Raw genomic sequence first — 23,732 nt, forward strand, 5'->3', positions numbered from 1 at the left:
TCTAGGACTATTTGTTTTACATGTCCATAGGCAGCAGTGCCATCCTTATTAGCAAGTTGGTAAGCCGCCTGGGCTTCACAAGTCAAAAGGCGCGCCAAATAAAACGGCCACCGTTCACCTGGCCAGGAACTAGCACGGGCTGCTCTTTCAAAGTTAAAAAAAAACAAAACAGGGTCATCTCCTGCCACGTACTTTTGTAGAGGTACCACTGCTCCTGGGGGTGCAGCAGATCTTTGTTGTCCTAGAACAGTGAGGAGCTGGGTCTGTCCTTCCGTGAGCTTACTGATGTGGTCCGCCTGTTGTTGTATGGCGGCGGCGAACGTGGCCCTATCATTGTCAGCCTGCTCCCTTGATTGTCCAATGGCCCATTCTAGCTTGGCCTGTCCCTCGGACATCTGTGTGAGTATGGCCTCCATCTGTTCAGACGGATAACTCCGGGCTGGCTCGCCACTTGTAACCTTTAGGCACAAGGAGGGACGGAGCCAAGACTAAACGTTTGGGTCAGTGTTGTTTATTTCACACAGGGAAGGATTAACAGAATTAAATACAGTGGCTTTTCCGGGGAGCTTCTTCTTTACAGGGCATCTCCTTCCTGGTCTTCCGGGGTACTGCTTCAACTTGCCCACCGTAAAACAAAAGAAACAAACGTGGCTGTTAGGGCACAGCACTTAGTAGCACATGATATGGGAAAAGGGTTGTGAGGAGTACGTTTGTGTAACACAGTTACCACCACCAATATAAACTTCGGCCCGAAAGTGCAGTGCGGTATAGTCGGTAACTTGGTCCTCGCCTCCCTTCTACCCTGTCCCTCCCCTCTTAATCCCCAGCAAGGCACGCAAACGTTCACGCACCTGGCTTAGCCACGCGTCCTCCTGCGCGTGGCTGGGCGAAAAGCGATACCGGTGGCCTCCTGGCTTCTCCTGGTCGTCCGTTCGCTCCCGTTCTCCTTGCTCTGCGGCTGCTTCCTCGTTCTCCGTCTCGTCCTGCTTCCTCCCGACCTCCGGATCTTCACTCGGCCATGCCGCTTCTGCTCCCGGGACCTTGCCTTGGATACCGCTCCGTGTCGCCTCGTCCTCCGTGTTCGCTGCAACGTCCGTCTTCCACGAGTCCCAGGACACGAACCCCTTGGCGTCTTCCACGTCCGCCTTTCTCTCTGATAAAGACGGTCCGGATAGGTGCACGTGATGCTGTGTCAGAGGGGCGGAGCTGGCCTCACCGTAGCTTAGACAGTTCTTAAAAAAGCCAGCCCAGTCCTGTAGGGGAGAGGGAAAGTCTGTTACGGGGCTAACTTCAGGAGTGCTCCCGACCCGCTGACACCAGGTTAGCCAGTTGTTATGGGTCTCTTCTAGGTCTTTGGTGTCTGGTGGTACGGAGGGCTCAAGATCAGTTATCCAAGCCTCAGGGACTTTTCTAGGCCATTTGCCCCCCACTTCTGTACATACTTTTTTATGGTCACCGATGTGAGGTTTAAGGTGTCACGGTTGTAGCTCCTCGGGATCGGAGAGATGCTCTAAAGGGGTCCACCTCCAGACGTCCCTGCACTCTGGTGTACATACACAATACAGAGTGCGAAGGCAGTCAGGCGAGGGAAAAGTCGGGGTTAAACAACCCCTGGGAATCAGGTCCTGTAACGAAACAAAGAGGACACGTATCAGAAACACTCCCTCTCTTACATTGATAACCGATGCATGGAATGGATGCAGAACAGTACCTGATATCTTTCAGGAGGTGACCCCTTCCCATTTCAGCTCCTGCTAAGGACTCTGGAACGTTGGGAAATGACGACCTCAATGAGAACGGGAACTGCTGATTCCTCAGTTCAAAAAGGAAAAAAAAGAAAAAACAAAATCCTCTCACCTGGGTAATCACCAACGTGGTAATCAATGATAACGAATTATCCAAAGGAAAGCAAAAGGCACCCCTGCTAGTCTAGAGCTCAACAACTACCACAAGGAGCAGATAAGAGTTTCAAGAGGGGGCAAATCCAGCATCTCTTGACTCTAACAGAGAAGAACTCCAAAAGCAATGGAGTGAGTGCTCAGCCGAGCGCCAAACCTGAGGTCGTAGAGTTCGTGAGAACGCCGAGGGTGCAATCCTGCGTCTCTTGTGTCTCACGTCTCACCACAATGATAAGGATGGCAATACCAGCCGGTATTGCCGCAAAAACAAGGAGAGCTTCCTGGTGCAAACGCGGAGGGGGCAATCCGGCGTCTCACGCGACACACACCACACCAGAATGACAGAACCCGCCGGTATCTGTCAAGGGGTCTTTGCGTGGGAGCGCAGAGGGGGCAATCCGGCGTCTCTCGCGTCACCCACAGGAACCAGTAGGCTGGCCAGAATGCGGAGGGGGCAATCCTGCGTCTCACACGTCTCGCCAAACCTCTACTCAAGGAAGACAGCACCAGCCGGTGCTGCCGAGACTCGACAATCAGTGATGGTGCGGAGGGGGCAAATCCGGCGTCTCTCGCCACCACTCACCGCAACAGAAAACAGCAGCCCAGCCGGTACCTGCAGAGAAGGATTCGTAGTTCAGCCGAACCACGCAGCAAAGCCTTGTTCCACAACCACGGAACAAGCAACGGGAACAGAATAAATCAGGGGGCAGGAACTCCGGCAACTCCGCACAACTCCGCGGGGACAGGGCGTCCGCTACCTGCCTCTCGGAATGACGAATCACGTGCATCGGTTGTTGACTCCCATGACTCTTTATGCCTTCTGTGGCCTGTCCCTCTCCGCTAAGCATTCTGGGAGACGTAGCCCTATCATTTCAGGCAGGCACATCCGTCAGATCCCGACATAAGGAGGCACAATGGGATCAGGGAATGGTCTGTCCAAGGCATCCCCATGGGTGCTAACACTTCCAGTCTGGCGTCTTTTGAGAAAATGGGGTCTAGGATATAGCCTTTTTTGTAAGTGACAGAAGGTACCAATTGTGAGAGCTGTAGGGCGTCCAGGTCAGCTAGGCATCTCCTTGCTGATGGATCATTAAGATTATCTAGGTGGATATTAAAATCTCCTAGCACTGTGAGAGTGCTTTTCCCTATTAGCATGCTCACCAATGTGTCTGGAGCGGCTTCTAAAAACTATTGCCACCCGGAAGTGCGGGTGTTCAGCGTGAGTTCCTCCCTCCACACAATCAGCTATAGAAGCTGCGGTGGACCGGGGAGACTCAAGTGCTAAGAGGAGTTAGAAAATTGCAGGTATTTTCATGAGTTCTTATTTTAAGATGTTAAAAACAGCTTCAAAAGTGCAAGAGTTTGCTATGTGCAAAGTGAGCTAGCAGCCGATTTTAACAAATCGGTGGCAGTTAAAAACAATTAAGAACAACGTGGACAATTTCACTCATCCCAGCGTGTGCTTGTGTTCGTGGCTGCCTGTCTGATCATCTGCACGTCGGGGCAATCCCGGGTTTAAATCTAGCCTCGGGCAGTGTTTCGTGTGAGGACTACACTGTCGACTTCCAAGATAGCTGCTGTCTAGTGGCCACCCAGAAGTGAGGGTGTTTGGCATGAGTTCCTCCCTCCACACAATCAGCTATAGAAGCCTCGGTGGACAGGGGAGGCTTAAGTGCTAAGAGGAGTTAGCAAATTACAGGTATTTACATGAGTTCTTATTTTAAGACGTTGGAGGTGTTGTAAAAGTGTATTGGGGCATATATGGGAACTCTTACCTCCTTGGTTCATTGTCGTTTGATGCCCCTACCTAGAGGTTAGCACTGAGTATAAATGTAGCATTCGCAGTAACCTCCACCGAACACTCTTGGTCATGTTGAGAAACCGAAAAATGACTGCCCTGCTGTCTGCAGAACCTAAAGGAAGACTGCACCTGCTTGACTTGAAACTAGGACCTCACCCCACCCGCAGGCTGGCAGTGGACATGCATGTGACATCCTCTGTACCCTCCTCAGAGCACTCCTCAACCTGAAAAGATTTAGAAGAACTGCGCTGCTGTCTGAAGAACCTGAGGCAAGACTGCCTTGAACCCATAACCCCAGAAATGACTCCAAAGATCAGCTGTCTGACAGCCAATTTTAGCTAAGGGCTGTAACTAGCTTTCAGAGGCCTTGCCCTGCTTTCCAGCTGACCAGTCCCAAAAGTGCCTGACTTGGACCCTTCTGTATGCTTCTCTACTCCCTCTACTCACTCCTACTACTCCTACTACTGTCTCCAAGGTCCAGAACCCTTGGCTGTGGTTGGAGTGTAATCCACTCTGCCTAACTGGCAGCTTCACTGGACTTAATGGGGAGCATTGACGCAGACAACCTTTGTTGATGGCTTCAATGGACTAGATGCATTGCAGCACCTGATACACTGCATACCAGACTTGGTGAAGAACAGCATCTAAGCAGTGCTGAGAACTTTTGTCAATGGTTTCACTGGTCCTGATGCTGAGAAGCCTCAGATTTCTATTGATTGATGAATATGCTTGAGAGTTTATTCAAACATGGCACAGGCCGGAAAAATCCTGGACACCATCAGTTTTCTAGTATGTTTAAAAAATGTTTAAATGACAGCTTGGATAATTATTAATGCTTCCAACATGTCATGTCAATGAGATTATTTATGATGGCAGGTAACCATTTTGCTGCATTTAGGCTCTTACATCAGATTAGGGACACTAGCTATGTGACACATTTCTCTTTTATGAAGCAGCTGAGGAGCAGCAGAGTTGTGAGTCAAAGAAAATGGAGGGTACTACGTGCTAGGCTGGGGAGAAGTTGAGCTGTCCTTGTCTAAGTGCAATAAAGCATTCTCTGTCTCGACGATGAAGGCTTGTGGGACCTTTGGAGCAGAGTCAAGAATATATTCCAAGAAGGCCTTATCTGAGTATTCTAATAACATGGGAATGTCTCTGATAGAGCAATGTGTGCTTACTGAATACAGTTGTATATTGTACTGTTAAAAAGGTAAGTAAGAAAAAGGTCTTAACATGCTAAGTAAATATAACTTAACATTGTCAAATGAATCAGAATGGTATATCTATATTTGTATAAGTATGAGGCTTTTCAACATAGAGCTGGTATGCGTCTCTGTGTTAATTTGGACTCACAGTGCCGAAAGCAAAGGCAGAAAGGAAAAATTGCATTCTCCCTCCAGGCACTTTTAAAAGTAGGACAGGGGGTGTGGCATAGATGGGAAACTAAGTAAACAGTAATTTCTTTTAGTTTTGTGCCTACATTACCATCAAATTTCAACGAACATACACTGGCGGGGGCCCCTATGGTCTATTTGTTGCTTACATTAAAAAATTATTTTAAGTTGCATTTGTTTTTGTTTTTTAGTTGGTTCCAAAAATACCAAAACCTCCTCTGCCATCTGAGAAAAAGTGGGATGGGTCTCGGATGAGTTCAACTTCTCCAAGGTAAAAAACTAGGTCTATGTATTGTAAAAAGTGACATTTCACATTTTCATGAGTGAATAATCGGTTGCTGACTAACTAGACAGATGTGTGTGAAATAATGAAAAAATCGAAAACTGAGAAGCAAAGCTGGAGGAAAGCAAATCATGAAAAAAGAAAATATTAAAAAATACAAGTTTAAGTAAATACAAATAAATCAAAATTTAAAGGAAAGATCAATTTTTGGAAAGTTCGAAAAACTGACACTTGTGTGAAGGTTAGGGGGTAGTGAGGGATTTTTGGGGATTCAGGGGTGGGTGATGTTTAGGGGAGATGATGAGTTTTAGGGTTCGGGGATGGGTGGAGTTTAGAGTAAGGAGGATTTTTTAGTATTGGATGTGTTATTATGGATCTTGAGGGGTTTTAGAATCTAGGGATGGGTGGTGTGTTAGGGTGTTGAGTTTTTTATGTTTTACAGATCGGTGTAGTTTTGGGCTGGTGAATGCTTTGAAGGTTCCATGAGGGGTAGAGTTTATCTCTGCTAAGCCTGTGCAGCGTGGGGTTCCACAGGGGTCGGCCTTGAGTCCAACCCTCTTTAACATTTACGTGGCCCCACTTGCCAGGTTGGTAAGATCACACGGGATGGAGATGGTGTCATACGCCGATGACACCCAGATCATGGTGTCCCTCTCCCATCCGGTGAGTACCTCCGCGCTCAGCTTCAGGAACTGCATGCAAGCAGTCTCCGAATGGATGATATCCAACGCCCTGAAGCTGAACGGAGAGAAAACCGAGGTCTTGATCTTTGGTAAAGACCAAGGCATATGGTCTAATGACTGGTGGCCTCCTTCTCTGGGTGCCTGCCCTGTGCCATCAAACTCCACCCGGAATCTCGGCGTGATCATTGACACGTCATTGGATATGACTCAACAGGTCAATAGGACTGTGTCCACCTGTTGGGGAGTTCTTAGGGTGCTCAGGAAGATCTCTCACTATCTCTGCCCTCAAGCTTGCAAGCAGACAGTGGTCGCCCTAGTGACATCTCGGCTTGATTATTGTAACTCATTATATGCTGACATCAATAAAGGCCTTATCCAATGCCTGCAGACCGTTCAGAACGCGGCTGCTAGATTTGTACTGTACGTCCCCAACACCGCCTTTGCCACTCTTGCTAGGAAGAGTCTCCACTGGCTCCCGATCCAGTCAAGGATCGCCTTTAAAATACTATGCCTGGTATTCAGTGCTTTATCCGCTGGTTGCTCTGAAGCCATAAGCTCTCTCTTGAATCTCTACTCTCCCAGCAGATGCCTTCGTTCTGCTAGTAAGAACCTTCTTCCTGTCCCTCGTATATACACGGTCAGATTGGGCAGAAGGGCTTTCTCATCTGTGGCCCCTAAATTGTAGAACGCCCTGCCTCTTGAGATTAAAACCCAACCCTCTATGGCCCTCTTCAAAAAAGCCCTAAAAGCATGGTGTTTCACTAAGCCCTATCAGTAAGCATGCTTTCGGACCTTATACTCCTTTTGGTTAGGCGCCTTGACACCCGTTGGGCTAAGTAGCGCTATATAAATCAGGCTTCATTCATTCATTCATTCAGGGTTTTTAGTTTGCGTGAATAGGTGGAGTTTAGGGTGGTTTGGGGTTTTGAGGGTTCAGTGATTATTTGGATTATATATGTAGAAAGCTTTTTAGGATTCATGTATGGGGGTGTGAGGACTATTAGGTGTCATGAGTGGGTGATTTTTTAGTAGTGGAGAGGGATTTTCTAGGGTCAGGGGTGAGCGGAGTTCAGGGGTTTTGGGGGGTTCTGATGAATGAGGGATGGGTTGGGTTTAGCATACAAAAGGGTTTTTAGTGTTCAGGTATAGGTGGAGTTTAGGGGTAGTGAGGGGGCCTCAGGTTAAGAGAGGGGTACAGTTTAGAAGTAGAAAGGGTTTTAAAGGATCGGGGATGAATGGAGTTTATGAGTATGGGATGGGTGGAGTTTAGGTGTGGTGAGGGTTTCTAAAGATTCAGGGATGGGTGGAGTTTAAGGTTAGAAAGGACTTTTAGGGTTCAGGGTTCGGTGGAGTTTGGGATCATGAATGGGTGTAGTGTATGCTCGGGGAGGCATTTTTAGTGGACAAAGATGGATGGTGTTTAGGAGTCGTGAAGTTTCAGCGAATCAAAAGTATCCAAAGTAATTATTTGTCAATGTAAAAGCTATGAATCCAAAAGAAAGTCTCTGGAACTGGTGCATTGATTAACTCTCTAAATGAATTGAGGCTTATGCAGATTGTCAATGAATAAATCAATCAATCATTCAATCAATCAGTAGATTCATAGAGCAATTCTTGTCATCCGTGAGGATATCCAGGTGCTTGCAGGGTCCAGTTGATTAGCCAAATAGCTAGGTCTTCAGGGACTCTCCTAACTCTGAAAGAGATGGGGAGGTCTGTAGATGAAAGGCTAGCTCAATCCATGTCTTTGCTGCTAGGAAGGAGAAGGAGCGACGTTCGTATCTGCTACATCAGATGCGAGAGGTAAGGGTTACAGAAAGGGATATGGAGCAAAGGTGTCTGGTGGGCTGATGGAAGTGCAGGCGGTGATTCAAGTAGGCAGATTCGCAGTTATGTAGGGCCTTAAATGCATGGGCCAGGAGCTTGAACTGGCACCTTTTTGTACAGGGAGCTAGTGGGGTTCCCTGCGATAGGGGGTGATGTGGGTTCATCCAGGACGAGACTAGCTGTATTGTTCTGTATGGTCTTTAGTCATTGGAGGAGGTGAGCTGTGATTCCTACATAGAGAGCATTGCCATAGTCCAGTCGGCTCGAGATCAAGGCCTGGGTGATGGTGCATTTGTAGTCATTTGAATATCCTACGAAGCAGGTGGAGGATTAAGGAGCAGCAGAAGGAGTCAGAGTTGCCCTTTGTCATCTTAGTTAGCTTGGTTTCTAGCATGGTCAATGTGGTAAATTAGGTCAGAATTCAGAAGGCCACCAGAATGCGTATCATGGGGAGCATTTCTTTCCAAAAATCAGTGACTCTGCCTTGTCCGAGTTGAGCTTCAGGAAGTTGTCCTTCTTGAAGTCGGTGGCGTCTGTCATGTATTTCTGGAAGGTGGTCTTGGTGTAAGTGCTGTCTTAAGAGAGGATGAGTTGTGTGTCATCAAAGTACAATATGATGTTGAGTCTGTGGGTGTTGGCGAAGCTGGCCTGAGTCGTCATATAAGTGTTGAAGAGTGTGGGGCTGAGCTAGAATCCTTTGGGTACTCCACATGGTATTTTCTTGGGTTCAGAGGTGAAGGGGGAAAGGCAGACTTCTGCATTCTCCAAGTGAAGAAAGAGGCAATTCATCTGAGAGCTGCTCCTTGGATGACTATGTTGTCCAGCCTTGTCATGAGTGAGTAAGTTTTATAGTCATGTGTACTTAGACATTCACTAACTTCCTCTAGTTGTTTTAGTTCCTCATTGTGTTAATCTGAGTCTATTACCCCATTTGCAATGTGTTGGTAACAATTTCCTGACTCCATATGCTAAATCATACACTAACCCTGTAAGGTGGCCTTAAAAGCCTCCTACAGTACCCTTGCCAATGCTACAGTGTTTTGGCTATCCTGAAAGTTGGCCCAAATTGCAGTTCAAACTTTTTCCCTGTGTGAGGGATACTGCAGTGCCACCTCAAGAAATTGGCAGTGGGATGTAGCGTATTGTATATCCCAAATGCAAATTCTATCATCGATTGTGCATGGTCTAATATGGTACGGTTCAGACATTGAGCATGACTTATGTCTCTTACATGTTTCAGGTGTAACAGTGCAGAATCGATGCAGGAGAATGTACTGTGTGGCGGGGATGTAAAAGAAGTATCCTTCCTTTCCTCTGTGTTTAGAGAGCTAGAACTTAATTAGGTCAAGCTTCATCTAAGCTTCTTGTAATGCTAGGGATGGCCTACCCAATGGTCTCAGGGGGTTTTGTTAAGTATCCAGATGTCTGTCTAGTTTGCATTTGATGTCCCCCATTCATAGTATTCAACGTCTGCTAAAGGAACCACTAAATAACAATTTCATTAAAAAAGTTTGGAGTATCTATGTTAGGAGCATAGGAGTGATTGTGTATGTTACCCAATCTTTCACAAAGCAAATCAATTCTAATACGTTTTCATTTTTCTTTTTTTTACATATGTTACTTAAAGTTCAACCTCTTTGTGAGGGATTACGCTGGACAGTAGTCTGTGCAATTATACTGTCCCATGTTGACTACTGTAATTTTCTTTATCCTTGACTCCCAAAGAAATCCATCCAACAAATACAGAACTTTGCACCTAATGTCAATTTTTTTATTTTCCTTCTAACATCAATACCTCTGTCCACCTGCAAAATCTACATTGGCTCTTGCTACAGCAATATTTACATTTGTCAGCATTCTGCTTCAGTCATGGCTCTTTATGGAAAGAAACAACCTATATTAATTCAAATGAGACTGGCTCTTTATGTCCTAAGGGACCTCTACTTTCCTCAGCAGCACGGCTTCATCAGATCCACGCATGCAAAACTCCTGTCTGCGTGGAAGAGTGGAAGAAATGTGGTTATTGGTTGGTGGGGTGAAACCCTATTCAAGTAACAATCACAATTTTTATAACAGTAAAACGCAAGCAGCTTCCAAATTATCCCATGCTTAACCTGGTAGCTTGGCACAAAGCAGTCAGAATTAAGTTAGGGGCAATGCATAAAGTCTTTATGCAGCAATTCAAACAGTAATACATTGAGATAATGACACAGGAAGAATCCCACACCAATCTAGAATAATAGAACACATTGTAACAAATTATTTGACACCAAAACAACAAAACTCCAGTCAGTAGAAGCAAAGATATGAAAATTCAAAGTTTTTAAGAAACCTTGTGCTTAGAAGTAAGAAGTGACAATTGCGGGTGTCTGATTATGAGGGACCGGGTCAAAGTCACAAAGTCAGGCTGACCGCAAACGAGCATGGGCTGGATACAGGTTTGGGTTCAGACCATGTTAAAAGTACCTTGTGTCATGGTGCATCAAGATGCAAAGTCCTTGCATGGGCCTACAAAGTACAGATATTGAGGAGCCATTAACAGGAGATGCGATGCAAGATCAGGCATCAAGATGCCTCATTGTGAGCCGAGGTTAAGGAAGCTGTCGAGGGGAGCAGTGGTGCAAGGTCTGGAGTCAAGGTCAAATATATCAGAATGCGCCGGCGCTGGAGAAAAAATGTGTCAAGTGTGGCCGTATGACGGCGTCGAGAGGCTGGGTCATGCTTGCAAACTTGCGAACAGAAGCTCTGATGCGTGGTCCTGCATTAAGATGCGCTGAGATATGATGAGCTAGGCCGGTTGTCGGCATCTATTGTGCCACCCTGGGTTGGTGCTTGCAAAGCTGCGGAATAGAGGATGCGATGTGTGGTCTTGAGTCATGGGTGAGTTGAAAAGGATTGGTCCTGAGGAACATGAAGTATCCCTATAGCTCAGAACAGGAGGTCTGCTTACTGTCACTTGGAGGCCCTCTGGAGGTTCTGAGACCAAACACACAGGCTGGCCACAACAGGGCATTACGCAGCCACAGAAGAGTCCTTGTGCATCAGAGCAGGGCTTGGGCAGAAGAGCAGTCCTTGGTCAGCAGGATAGACTTCAAACAGCAAGGCAGGCCACAGGTATAGGAGTGATCTGATGACTCAGAGTTAGGTTTGAGGGTTCACTACTTATGTTTGGCACCCACTTTGAAGTGGGAGAATCTTCTAGAATCCTCCCCGCACAGAGGTGCCTAGAATTTTCTTCTACTCTCTACCAGCCCCAGATTGTCTGTTGTCGCAATAGACTAGTGTGAAATCCTTTGTGTGTGTGCTGGAGTGGTCCCTTTGAGGTGCAAGTTCAGTAAGTGACAGCTTTACCACCCCATCCGGCCAAAGGTGGTCCATCCTCCACCAAATGGTTAGGAGAAAAATATGCCAACTTTCTAAAAGTCACAGAATTGATGGACGGAATGCAGAACAAATCAAAACATTCAACCCTAGTCAAGAGATCTGGGTTAAATCCATCATTCCTTTGCTCACCATTCCTCCCCAGTTTAGACCTGGCCATATGCAAATCAGCCTTGACCCTGTGCCTCGTGGGAACAGTCCAGCCCAAACTGCCAAGCCAGGTCCTCGCTGGAACGGAAACAAGCATCCTAGGATCAGTTTTGGCTTTCCACTTTTCACTCCATATTATTAAGTGAAGTAAGCTTTGTTTAAACAACTACACAGAGATAAAAGTTTGCAGCATGCCTTCATGGAGAGACGGAAAGAGAGGCGTAAATTATAACAAAGGTCTTTCATGTAGAGGAAACAGGAGGAAACAGAGAGCAAACATTCCTTTCTTATCATCAAGGCTAAAGTCTGCACAGTGCGCTGAGCCTGCCAAAACTTTTTTAGCCTTTTCTACACTGAAAAATGCGTGTTAATTCAGCACAATTAAAAGTTCAAGACACATTTTCTAAATTAAATGTACATTTTATAGTGAGGTTAAATTAAAAATAAACACAATTAAATATCCAGAATTAATTAATTAAGCATGGTTTTACATGATCTCATTTGAAGGGCCTCTTTCATGTTTTCACTTTTTATGCACCAAAAGTGCCACTTTTTAAAAAGCATTTGACCAGGCTTCATTTCATGTTTTTCACTTTGCATGCACCATAATCTGCATTCCGATTTTGAAATGCAGTCTGTCTGAAACTTAAAGGAGAGCAATGCCTAAATCTATGTGACATCTGAGCTACAGCAATACTGTTGTGGTGGAAAATTCTGGAGTTTTTTTTTCCATTATGGTTTGCAGCCTGGCAGTTTCCTTAGAAGGCACATTTTAGCTCTGTGTTACCATCATTGGCTGGCAAGGTGGCTTCCGAAGGCAATCGTCCAAGCTTTGCATTCACAAATTCAAAACCTAGATGTCCTTGCGTCCAGCTCTTGAGACTTCACTGCATTAATGTCTGTAGAGAGGTATTTTATTACTGGAATTCCACAGAGTTTTGGTGTTTTTTTTGGCCCCTTTGACAAACTTTAGGGTTTGGTGATTTGCACTATTTCGGTTAGCACCTCCTAGGAGACATTGCATATTGTTTTGCCAACTGTAATGTTGTACATATTTGTACATTTATGACTGTGTGCCTGCTGGTTGACATCTCATGGCACAATAGGTCTGAGTTGGTTATTATGACAAACCAATGATAAAGGCCAACGGCTTGATTAGTTGATTTGCTAAATTGAGGATACTATAGATTATGAAAGGTTATGACGAAGTCAGTAGGACTGACTTACATATTGATTGTCAAAAGTAAATATGAAACCCAATAGGCGTTTAATGGTGGATTGTTGTATACGTTCTTAAAGACTGAAGATAGGTATTTTTTAATATGGAATCTCACAGACTATTGAAAAGATCAAGGACTTTGATGTTGATGATCCCCTCTGACAAATGCTAAAGGTGGAAGATTTGCAAATTGAAAATTCTTGTTTATCTATTTTCAGGGGAAGCCATTTATTGTTTTTCCAATTGGAAATGTGTACATATTTGTAATTTTATGATGGTTGCTTTGTGGAAAAGTTTATGCTCAGTACAGTAGCCCTGAGATGATTAAGAAGACAATGTAGTGGTAAAGGACATAGGCCCGATTGTATATGAGGAAATAGTATGTCATCTGCCATATGTTTAATCTGTAGATTATCTTAGTTCAGAAAGATTTTGGTGTTGGTTAACCTGTTTGACTAAACTATGAGATCTGCACAGTGATAATCTTTGCTGGACCTGACAGGTTACAGTTTCTGCCGGACTCTTGTAATCAAAAACATTAAAAAATTAGCTACATATATATATATCAAGTGAAAATCTAACTTCCTCTTCTTCTATGTGCTCGGATTTAAACTTGGAAGGACTAACCAAACTCACCTTGCAGCAGGAAATGGATTTTATAGTAGAGGAGAGATTACAGACTTTGAGGCCAGGGCCAGGGCCAAGGCAAAAATCATCGCTAATAGGCAAAGAAGGAACAAGCGAAGAAAAGAAAGGCGCAAGCGGCAACAACGGCGCCCAAACACAAACAAAAAAGAAGAAACCATGGGTGAGACGCCGCTAAATGACAACACAATTATAAACCTTTCAAATATAACATTAACGAGGATGTATGACGTTACAACGCATACTTTTACTCCGCATACCATTACAACGCGGTATTCACAACGCATACCACTACAACGCATAGCGCTTTGGGGTGCTGGATAGTGGTAAGTATAATTTACTATTCTAACTCCAGTCCCCGTGGACCCTAGGGAAGGTGTTGGATAGTAAATTAAACTTACCTCTTATCCTAGAGCACCCCCCAGCGCCATGCGTTGTAATGGTATGCGTTGTAATGCCTGCGTTGTAATGGTAGTGCGTTGTAAAAAATGCGTTGTAACAGGTGAATACCCATTAACGAAGGCAGAGCAACAACTACTGTCATTAGGCTTGAATTTTTGTCCTGTTCAAAGTTTTAATTATACAATGACCAGAGTGGATTTGTTCTTTTTCATAAGAAAATTAAAACTGAAAAAACACTTTGCGCTCAAATCTATCAAAGACTCTACTAATGATACATGTGAGGAAACACCTATTGACAACTTAAACATGTTATCAGCTTCAGATGTTCATACTTTTCTGGATGCAAATGACTTGAATACCTCTACTAACGACACTGAGGCGGATGCAGACGCTTCCACACAGGCAAGACTCAGCAGGATATCTGTCTTGCAAAAGGGAGCGGGTCTCAGTCCGTTTAAAAGTAAATCCAAATTTGTTCCCGTTACACCTAAAGACGCTATCGACGTCTTCCACGACTGTGTGACAAGTGACATCAAAAAATTGTACAAACAAACTAATTCTAAATCAAAGAGGAAAACTACATTTATGAGAAGAGAATATGGCAAACTAATAAAGAAACTTGGAGAAAATCATGAAATAGTAATAAAAAAATCTGACAAGGGAGGAAACCTAGTAATTTGGCCCAAACAAGACTATATTTTAGAGGCCAAACAACAACTTTCGGATCCTTTGTGTTACAGAGTCTCTAATCAGAAAGAATACCTCCTTGCCAAAGGTGAATTACAACGGTTATTATCTCAATGGAAGAGAGAAGGTCTGATTTCTACCGAGGAATACAAATACATGAATATAGAATTTCCCAGAATGCCATCTCTGTATTTGATTCCAAAGGTGCACAAAGGAGTTACACCAGTACCTGGTAGGCCAATTGTTTCTGCAACTAAAAGCATGGGCGAAAACGTTGGCCAATACATAGACTTCTTTCTCCAGGACATAGTGAAAAATCTTGACAGCTATGTTCGTGACACCAGTGATTTCTTGGACAAAATTGCCTGTATTGATTGGGAAGAGAACATGTGGCTAATATCGTTGGACGTTGAATCGTTATACACGAGTATCAACCACAAACAAGGCATAAATGCAACCAAATATTTTTTGGACAAGAAACCCATGGCTTTTTATGAGCATAATAAGGTCATTTTGGGGTTAATCAATTGGTGTCTTCATAATAACTTTTTCACATTTGGTAATGATATTTATAGACAAATGAGAGGGGTGGCGATGGGGGCCTGTTTCTCCCCCAGCTATGCGTGTTTACACGTAGGCTGGTGGGAGGAGCAGGTCCTCACCGCTTTACACTCCGACACCATGAGGGAACATGTTGTTTGTTATCTGAGGTATATAGATGACATATTCATGGTGTGGAAAGGGTCTAAACATGAGGCATTGTCATTTATAGATGATATGAATAATAATTCCATGAATCTCAAGTTTTCTGTTAATATCAGCCAAACTAGAATGCAATTTCTAGATGTAGAGATCTATGTGTCTGATGCCAAGCTTATGACCACACTCCATAGGAAGGCTTCGGCTGGTAATATGACCTTACACGCCGCAAGTATGCACCCTAAACACACCATCACGGGGATACCCTATGGAGAGATTCTGAGATTAAAGAGAATCTGCAGTTGCCCTACTGACTTTGAACGATGCTTAGATGAATTGCTGGCACGATTAAGAGTCAGGGGTTACTCTGACAAGATTCTCAGGGAAGCGGTGGAGAAATCTAAACTTAGATCTAGAGAAAGTCTATTCCTTTCCCTTCAACCTGAGTCAGAAAGCTGCACTATTCCTGATACTCTACAGGAGGGCCCTAGAATGATCACAGCATTCAGCAGTGAAGACAGGAAATTGAAAGCAATCTTTAGAAAGAACTGGCCTATAGTGTTAAGTGACCACATATTGAATACCAGGTTACCAGCCAATCCTATCATCACTTTCAGACGGGCTAAAAGTATGGGGTCCGCATTGGACAAACCTGCCCCTGAATTGAAAGCTAAAACCCCTTGGTTGAAACCCTCTAGGAATTTTTTCAAATGCTCCAGCTGCCGCGCATGTAGATTTGGTGAGAATACTGCACAATATATGACTCCCTTTTCTACAGAACCAAAAAAGATCATGGGCAATTTTAATTGCAAAACAGATTTTGCTGTGTATGTCCTGACTTGCACCTGCGGCTTAAAATATGTTGGTAGTACCAAGCTGCAGGTGCATGTCAGGATTTTACAGCATTTGCGCGCAATTTTGCATAGTGACCCTGCCTACCCGGTGGCACAACACTTTAAAAGAGTGCACAATAAAGATCTTTCGTGCTTAAAGTACTTTGTGATCGGGGCCGTGCCACCATTGAAAAGAGGAGGAGACAGGGAATCACTTTTAAGACAGCTGGAGACTAGGATGATATTAGAGCTTGATACATGTTGGCCTAATGGATTGAACAATATAGATGAGATGCATCATTTTCTGTAGATTATACTATTGTCTTTCCACCTATATCTCCTGTCCACTGCCTTAGACCCACATTTAATATTAATTTTGATCTCCCTCTTAGTTAGGTTCCCTATTTTGAGGTTGAGAGTGGGTCTGAACACATTGCTTGCCAGAGTTGTAAATAATCATGAAAAGTTTTTCCTCTTTGTAAATATGAATATGTAGATATATATGTGTGTATATAGATTCAATGTGTATACATATATGTATTTTTTCTACTTTTCTATGTTTCTACTTTTCTACTTTTTCTACTTTTTTACATTGTTGAGTATTTGATGAGATGACGAGTATTTTTGAATATGAACACAAAGAAACTATATATAAATTGTTGTGGGTTGTAAATATGTACTATAGATGTATATATATGCTAGTTAAACTGATGTGTGGGTATATATATCATCAATTGATTATCACAAATCCGGGTGTATTTATTGATGTTCAAGGAACTTTTAACTATTTATACTATTTATTATTATTAAAGTATTAAACAAGCACATGCAATGTTGAGATAATCTGAACCCATACAAGTTTCAAATGTGCTCAGATATATTCTTATCGTACTTGATATAATGATTGGTATTGCACTTTATTACATACGTACAGCTTTCTCTTCTTACGCACTTTTTTCAGAACTTTGCACTTTACTTTTTAACCTTCACTCAGCACTTTATTATACTACCATGGTCATGTAAACAGAAACACTAATTGGACAAATTTTGGATGAGAGAATTTTCCTGTCATTTACAGCTATTTAGTATGTACTTAATGAAATTGAAGTAAGATGGCTAGTAAGGAATTGACAGGTCTCCTAAAGTACATCTATAGTTATGGATTTAACCGGTGATGTTTTATGATCTAATAGTGTCTGTATTTGGATTTAACCAGTGATGTTTCCTTTTGGTATTCACCATTAGATGTACTCACACTTACTGTGGTAGTATGTTTTCTATTTCTATTAAGTCACATGACTCACTATGTCACTGTGAAAGGGTGGTCACTGTTTGGAATTGCATTTTAAAAGCATTCAGTCTTATGTACATGTTGCAGCGTGAACAAGGGCATACCTTGCCAGAAACGCGTAGCTGCTTTCTGTTGTAGCGAATAAAAACATCGATATGCTGATGTGACGTGGTCCGTCTCCTTTCTGTTTGCTGGTGTGCTGGATGTGCTGAGCAGGCGCGGGAAACACAGAGAGATCCAGAGGAGTCACGTGATTTATATATATATATCTATATACGTGCATACACACATACACATTCTAAGGCTTTAAGTCATTACTCTTCTGCCATTGGTCAGATTGAGTGCCATTTGTGTCCTGCTTCTGTCCATGTCAACACTGTGAGTGATGGCACTTTGTCTGATCATATTGTGCACATTTGCCTGAAAATGAGTACACTTCAGTTTCAAGGCCACCAATGCTTTAGTTTTCTATGTTCTCATACAATAGGTAATTTTTAATATCTGCCCCGCTTTTTTTATTTTGCTAATTTTCAGAACATCCTGCATATATTACTACCAGGCCACCAGGCCACTTATTTTTATCTTTCATGACCTTCATTATACTTTTCCACTACTTCTAAAACAGGCAACTAAATTGGGAAGGTACAGTTGATGGTATTATTGCTCTACTGTCCCAAGATGTCCTTCATGCTTAGATGCATTTCTTCGGCCTTTTTGGATCAGTACAAATATCTTACAATCTGCTCAATACTATTAGAGGATTGCAGCCCAATGGGATGTTTATTAAGCAGCCATCTTGCTTCTTAACGTGGATGCCATATTGTAAAATAAAACACACTCTATGTACACCTCAACTGCTAGATGGCTGAATACTGCATTGTTTAATTTTCATTTTTAAGCACATTTCTGCCACATTTTGGAGTCATGTTTTATTCATTATAATCTTATTCCTTTAATTTATCTTAAATATGAACGTTGATTTTGTGTGTGTTTTACCTTGATTGGGAGAGTGACTCATTGCAAGAATGAGTCAGTGAGTGGGTGAATGGAGGCATGAGTACAAAGATGAGTGACAGAGTGCAAGTATAAACTCTTCTTTCATTTATGTACCAGATCTATTTGCATTCCCAATGCTTGGTTTTATATGGAGAACACAAAATCTATAAGCTATTCATCTTACATCACAATTATCCACAAGCAATAATTTTATGAAATGTAAATTTGTGAGTGCATAGGGTAGAAGTGCACCTGCATTTACTTTAAACTGGGCACAAAGGGCCAGATGTATCAATGCTTTTTGCTTTTGGTGTGAATAGCCCTGTTTATGAACGCAAAAATGCATTTTGCAATGAATCAAACTCTTGGCGTCCGCAATATGGGTAATTGCAATTTTGCGATTACCAATGCAGGTAGTGAACCACAATTTGAGCTTCCCTAAATGCAATTGAAGTATCAATCGCAAATTGCACATTTGCATTTAAGAATCACAATTTACCACCAACTTCAAGTTGCATTTTGCTAGTCCATAATAGAGAATCGGTAAAATTCGCTATTAATGACTCGCAAAGTTCAATGTTGATACATCTGGCCCAAAGTGCGGTAAAAAAACACTGGCTTTTCAACAGCATGAATCCGTACATTAATAGAACACTCTGGTAATATTTTGGAATAACCTCCCTTAGCTCAGCCTAACATAATTTACCCTAACCAAATCGAACCTAATTTAACTTTGCTTTAACAACTCCTAGTCATAAAACTAGGTATGAAGGCCTTATCATAGACCAGTTTTAACTACAAGCTATTTGACATTTCAGGTATCAACGTGGAGCTTACACTCCTTAATGATCACTATTTCATTGCACATTTTAGAGTGGTATAATTTCACCAAAATCAAATTAAATCTCATGCTTTAACCTCCTGAGGGCATCGAAGGAAGTTCCATTGGATGACCAGTGAGATCCTTAAAAGTCACATTATAAAGCTATAGATTGTGTAGTAATTATGAGTGTGGGTTAAAGTACAACAATAAGAGTAAAATTGATTCAACTCCAGAATCCTATAAAGAAGGATAAGGATTTTTAAGGGTCAGGCGATTTGATCATTGGGGTGACACCTAAAAATGCCATTGTCACAAATTTACGCAGGTGGTTTTTGCCTGGTCATCAGTTGCTTGACTCCAGCAGGAGGGCATAGTGCACAAGACACCCTTATCCCCACTACTGTGATAGAGAAAAAGGAGATGGCTCATCTCAAAGAGGAAACCCTTTTCTTTTTATAACATTCTCTATACTCCTGAGTGCTGCAATTACAGCCATGTGCAACTCCCAAATGCTGGCTATGGACAGTCTGGTGTAAGAGAGCTAGGAATAGAATGAATCAGTATAAGTAACAAAAATGACTTTAGTCTAGAATGTCATTGACTTTAAGAATATTTTTGCCCAACCCGTTATGCCTGAATGCCTGAAACACTGAATATTGGCTTTCACTTTTAGATTGTACTTATTCTTATACTGGTAACATTACCCTTCTTTCCACTACTGCCATAACTGATATGTTATTTTGCTATTACAATATATTCTATATATTTTATTACAGACCTGCTCGTTCATACAACACAAATCCTGATAAGGTACGTATATGTTATATTTATAATATTAATTATGTAGTTAAGGGTTTGTAAAGTGCAGTAAGCAGACCTGCAGTTGGTGCTTTAGAGTCAAACTTTGTTGTTGTATCTTAGCTGTGCACCGGATAGTTGTTCATGAGATTGTTTACTCAAACCTGACCTTCAACTAGGCCTGGGCGTGAAATCTAACTCTATTTGCGAAGTTTTCCCCACTTTTCCACGTAGTGTGTGGAGTTCTGTAAAACTCCACGTATCAGAGTGGTGTTTTTTCCTCGCCAACGTTACATTGGCGAACAAGGAAAATCTTACTCCAGACCACCTCCTGGCAAGATTTTCTTAATGCGGGTGGTCGCGGAGGGCCTCAACTGCTCGCATTGAGAAACCTTCCATTTTTGTTGAGGAAGCTGCTGCTCGAGTAGGTCATCTACTCTAGCGAGAAGCAGATCCCTCTTGCGCTGCGCATGATGCCATTCACACTGATTTTCCAGCTCAAGACAAACGCCCCACGCTAAAAGTCAGCATGAATGGTGCAACCTAATACACTCCGCTACTTGCGGAACTCCATGTAGTGCAGCAGAGGTTTTTGGTCATGTCGTGGACTTCCGCGTACAGGAACTCTGTGAACTCCTCCTAGTCCTACTTTAAATGTGCTGTTCTGCGAATGCTGTTTTTGAATGCCTAAACTGTGTCTGAGCTAGTAGATCCAAGTGCGGTGTGTTCTTCAATGTTGGATGTGGTTATTGCTATTTAATAGGTAAAAGGCTACACTGAGCTTAATGGAAATCATACTAGTTAGACCTGCCAGCCTTAGGGTGGCCTTCCCCAAACTTTTTGCCTCTCCTCCTCCACTTTGCTAAACCTATTTTAGTTTGACTTAGGTCTCTGTGCACTTTACCACTGCTAACCAGCTCTAAAGTGCTTGTGCTCACTCTCGTTAAACATATTTGAACTGGCTTATACCTAATTGGAACATTTAATTTACTGATATATCCCTCGTAAAGTGGTGCAACCTGTAACCTGGGCCTGTATATTAAATGCTACTAGCGGGCCTGGAGCACTGGCTGTGCCCCCAACTTGAGTACCACCTTAAAACATGTCCCACTCCTGCCATTGCAACCTGTGTGTGCAGTTTGAAACTGCCCTATGATATAGCATGACACTGCAAAGTGTGTGAGGACAGTATTAGGAGAAGCTGTTTTTTCCTTCATCTTTTCTCTCTTGCATTTAATGTTGGTCTTATCCTATTGGAGGGTCTGACATTGAATGAACCACCCCCCGCCCCCCTTTTTGGTGGGTACTATTTTTTTTGTTAGTTTCAGTCCTTCTCTCCTGAGTAAGTTTGTAGTTTTGGTAGGAGAGTAAGAGACGGCTCATTCCCTTGTCTCTTCCTTTTGTGATATACAGTTTGAAACTGCCATGTCGACTTGCCATTTAAACCCTCTTGCCAAGCCTTAAACTCTCCTTTCATTATCTATACACCAACCTTAAGGTAGGCCCTAGGTAGCCCATAGGGCAGGGTTCTGTGTAATCAAAACGTTGGACATGTACTATTTAGTTTTACATGTCAGGTTAGCAAAAAGATAAAAAATTTGTTTTTGACTACTGTACGGCCCATCTCTCCCATAGGATACAAGCGGATTTGCCTTATTCTATTTTAAAGGTGTCATTTCTAAATGGGAAGAGAGAACCAGTTCATGATTGGCATTTCTGGAAATTGAATTTAAAATCCTAATATATGGTGAAGTCAGATTTCAAATTAAATTGTTGAAAATGCCACTGTTTGAAAGCTGACATTTTCCTGCCCTTTTGTAGCTCTATCCTGTTTTGTGTTACATTACTGGGTGTAACTGACAGATTTTGAGAATTCCGCCCAGATATTCACACAGTAGGGGGATTAGGTGTACCTGGATGGGCCATCTGTTGACTGGACGTGGGGGCAGAGCTCAGCAGAGCCCCACTTACAACTGAATAGCCTGTGCTCTGTCTTCACACAAAAGGCCTAACACGCCTACATTGTCACTTCAGCCAGCTTGGGGTCAGGAGAGGAAGGGAACACACTGCACTTCAAAGCCACATTCTAGAAGCTTCTCTCACCTTCCAGAAAAAGGGCAACAGGATATAAAAGTAGGACCTGAGACATCAACTACCTTCTGCATATAAATACTGTAACAAAAAACTCAAAAATGAAAAGTAACTTTGTTTTGCATTCTCATTATTGTTTAAAAGTAAGTGGAAAATACCACATCTAATCTCACCCATTGATCACTCCTAAAAAATGTCCCCTAACAACACATTATAACATTTAATGTTGAATAACTCAAAGTGGCAATTGAATTCCTGTCTTCTGATTTTCCCAGTGCACACCTGTCAAATCAGTCTTGAAGCAGTTTACAGCTTAAAAAAAATGAGCAGCGTTGAATTGAATAAGGTTAAAAAGTATTCTCTGGATATTTAGCTATATTTCCAGAAAAGATATTCCATTTACTCATTCATTGTACAAGTTGAAGAAAAGGTAACTTATCAAATAATTAACAATTTAAGAAGTTCACTAATCACAAATTGCTAAATCTGGTGTTACAACGGAAATAAAAGCGGTTTCTGAATTTATGGGTGTAGCTGTACATTTAGTAAACTTTTTTTTTCTTTTTGTTTCAGGATGAACACTCTGGTATGTATTGAGATCAATACACTTTTAATGATTTGATCAACATGTCTAACGAAGGATAACAGTGCCTGTATTTAGTTGCACAGTTAATTACTATAATAACATGCATGCTGTTTAAATATAATGTTACTGAGGAAGCGTATATTTGTAAATTATTTGTAAAATATTGCTTCATTTCAAAGCAAACTAATACAACTGAGAGCCTATTTCACGTGACTTCTGTTCATACCAATAGATGTGCATCTTTTGTATGACATCTAAAACTGCATTGCACAAAATTCCAGTAGGGCCTGAAAGTACACTGCACCATCTGGCGAATTCAATGCTTATCTGTAGGGAATCCTGTATTACGGAGTAAGAAGAGTTTGTTTGTGAAAAAGTATGGATTCCAACAGCTTGTTCCCCTGACTCTGTACAGTTTTTGATTTTTGAGTGTAAGTTCATGACATTAAAATTAAAATAAGGAGAATTCATTGAAATAAATAGAAATAAAGAGAGAAAAAGACATCCTTAATTGCACCTTTAATATATTATATTTGTAGCATACCCTAACCTAGGTGTATTTATGCTTACAAACTTAATAGGAAGAACAACGTTTATGTGGCTTCCTCTGTAAATTAAATCCACTGACCTTTGGTAAATGAACCCCAACATGTTTTTGAGTGGGTGTTGATAATTACAAAGATTAGTGCATTGTGTTTTTCAAAATGAATGTGAACATCTGAATAAGTCAGGACAGACGGCTTATCATAATCTCCATCCATATACAGTTTTGTTTATCCTTAGGTTAGCATTCATTTTTTAGGGAATAACTGTAAGTGCGGCTTCAGGGAGGAAAGGCTCGACCAGCACAACCTCAACATCATCTCCTTCGCTGTGACACCCAGCTCATCCTCTCCCTCACCAAGGACCCACACACCGCAAAAAACAACCTCCACGAGGGAATGAAGGCCGTCGCCAACTGGTTGAGGAGCAACCGTCTGATGCTAAACTCAGACAAGATGGAGGTACTCATCCTCGGACTCACCCCCTCCGCCTGGGACGACTCCTGGTGGCCGACCACACTGGGAACAGCTGAAGGAATCAGAAGAGGAAATAGCAAGAGATATCCACAGGCCTCACAGAGACCCATTTAGGTTGAGTGCAAATAGGTCTAATCCAAGGAGAATTCTAGTTAATTTCCTTTCGTATTCCCTCAAAGAAAAAATCCTGGCCAAAGCCCTGAAGAATAAATCGCTTGATCTAGAT

The 23,732-nt window shown here is 42.4% G+C and overlaps 1 protein-coding gene across 8 annotated transcripts in view; it reads left to right on the forward strand.

Moving 5' to 3' along the window:
* Positions 1–23,732, forward strand: part of LCP2 (lymphocyte cytosolic protein 2) — a 622,000-nt gene that overhangs the window by 435,398 nt on the left and 162,870 nt on the right. For 5 of the 8 annotated variants that reach the window (XM_086951709.1, XM_086951711.1, XM_086951710.1 and 2 more), the window contains 3 exons: positions 5,285–5,364; positions 19,789–19,822; positions 22,475–22,487. In XM_086951709.1, coding sequence (XP_086807835.1) covers positions 5,285–5,364; positions 19,789–19,822; positions 22,475–22,487 — 127 coding nt within the window. Of the gene's footprint in view, positions 1–5,284; positions 5,365–19,788; positions 19,827–22,474; positions 22,488–23,732 lie in introns of all 8 variants that reach the window. The other 3 variants (XM_086951712.1, XM_086951714.1, XM_086951715.1) reach the window with 1 other exon arrangement.

This window comes from Lissotriton vulgaris, unplaced genomic scaffold (assembly GCF_964263255.1).
Source record: "Lissotriton vulgaris unplaced genomic scaffold, aLisVul1.2 SCAFFOLD_1103, whole genome shotgun sequence".
Taxonomy (NCBI): Eukaryota; Metazoa; Chordata; class Amphibia; order Caudata; family Salamandridae; genus Lissotriton; species Lissotriton vulgaris.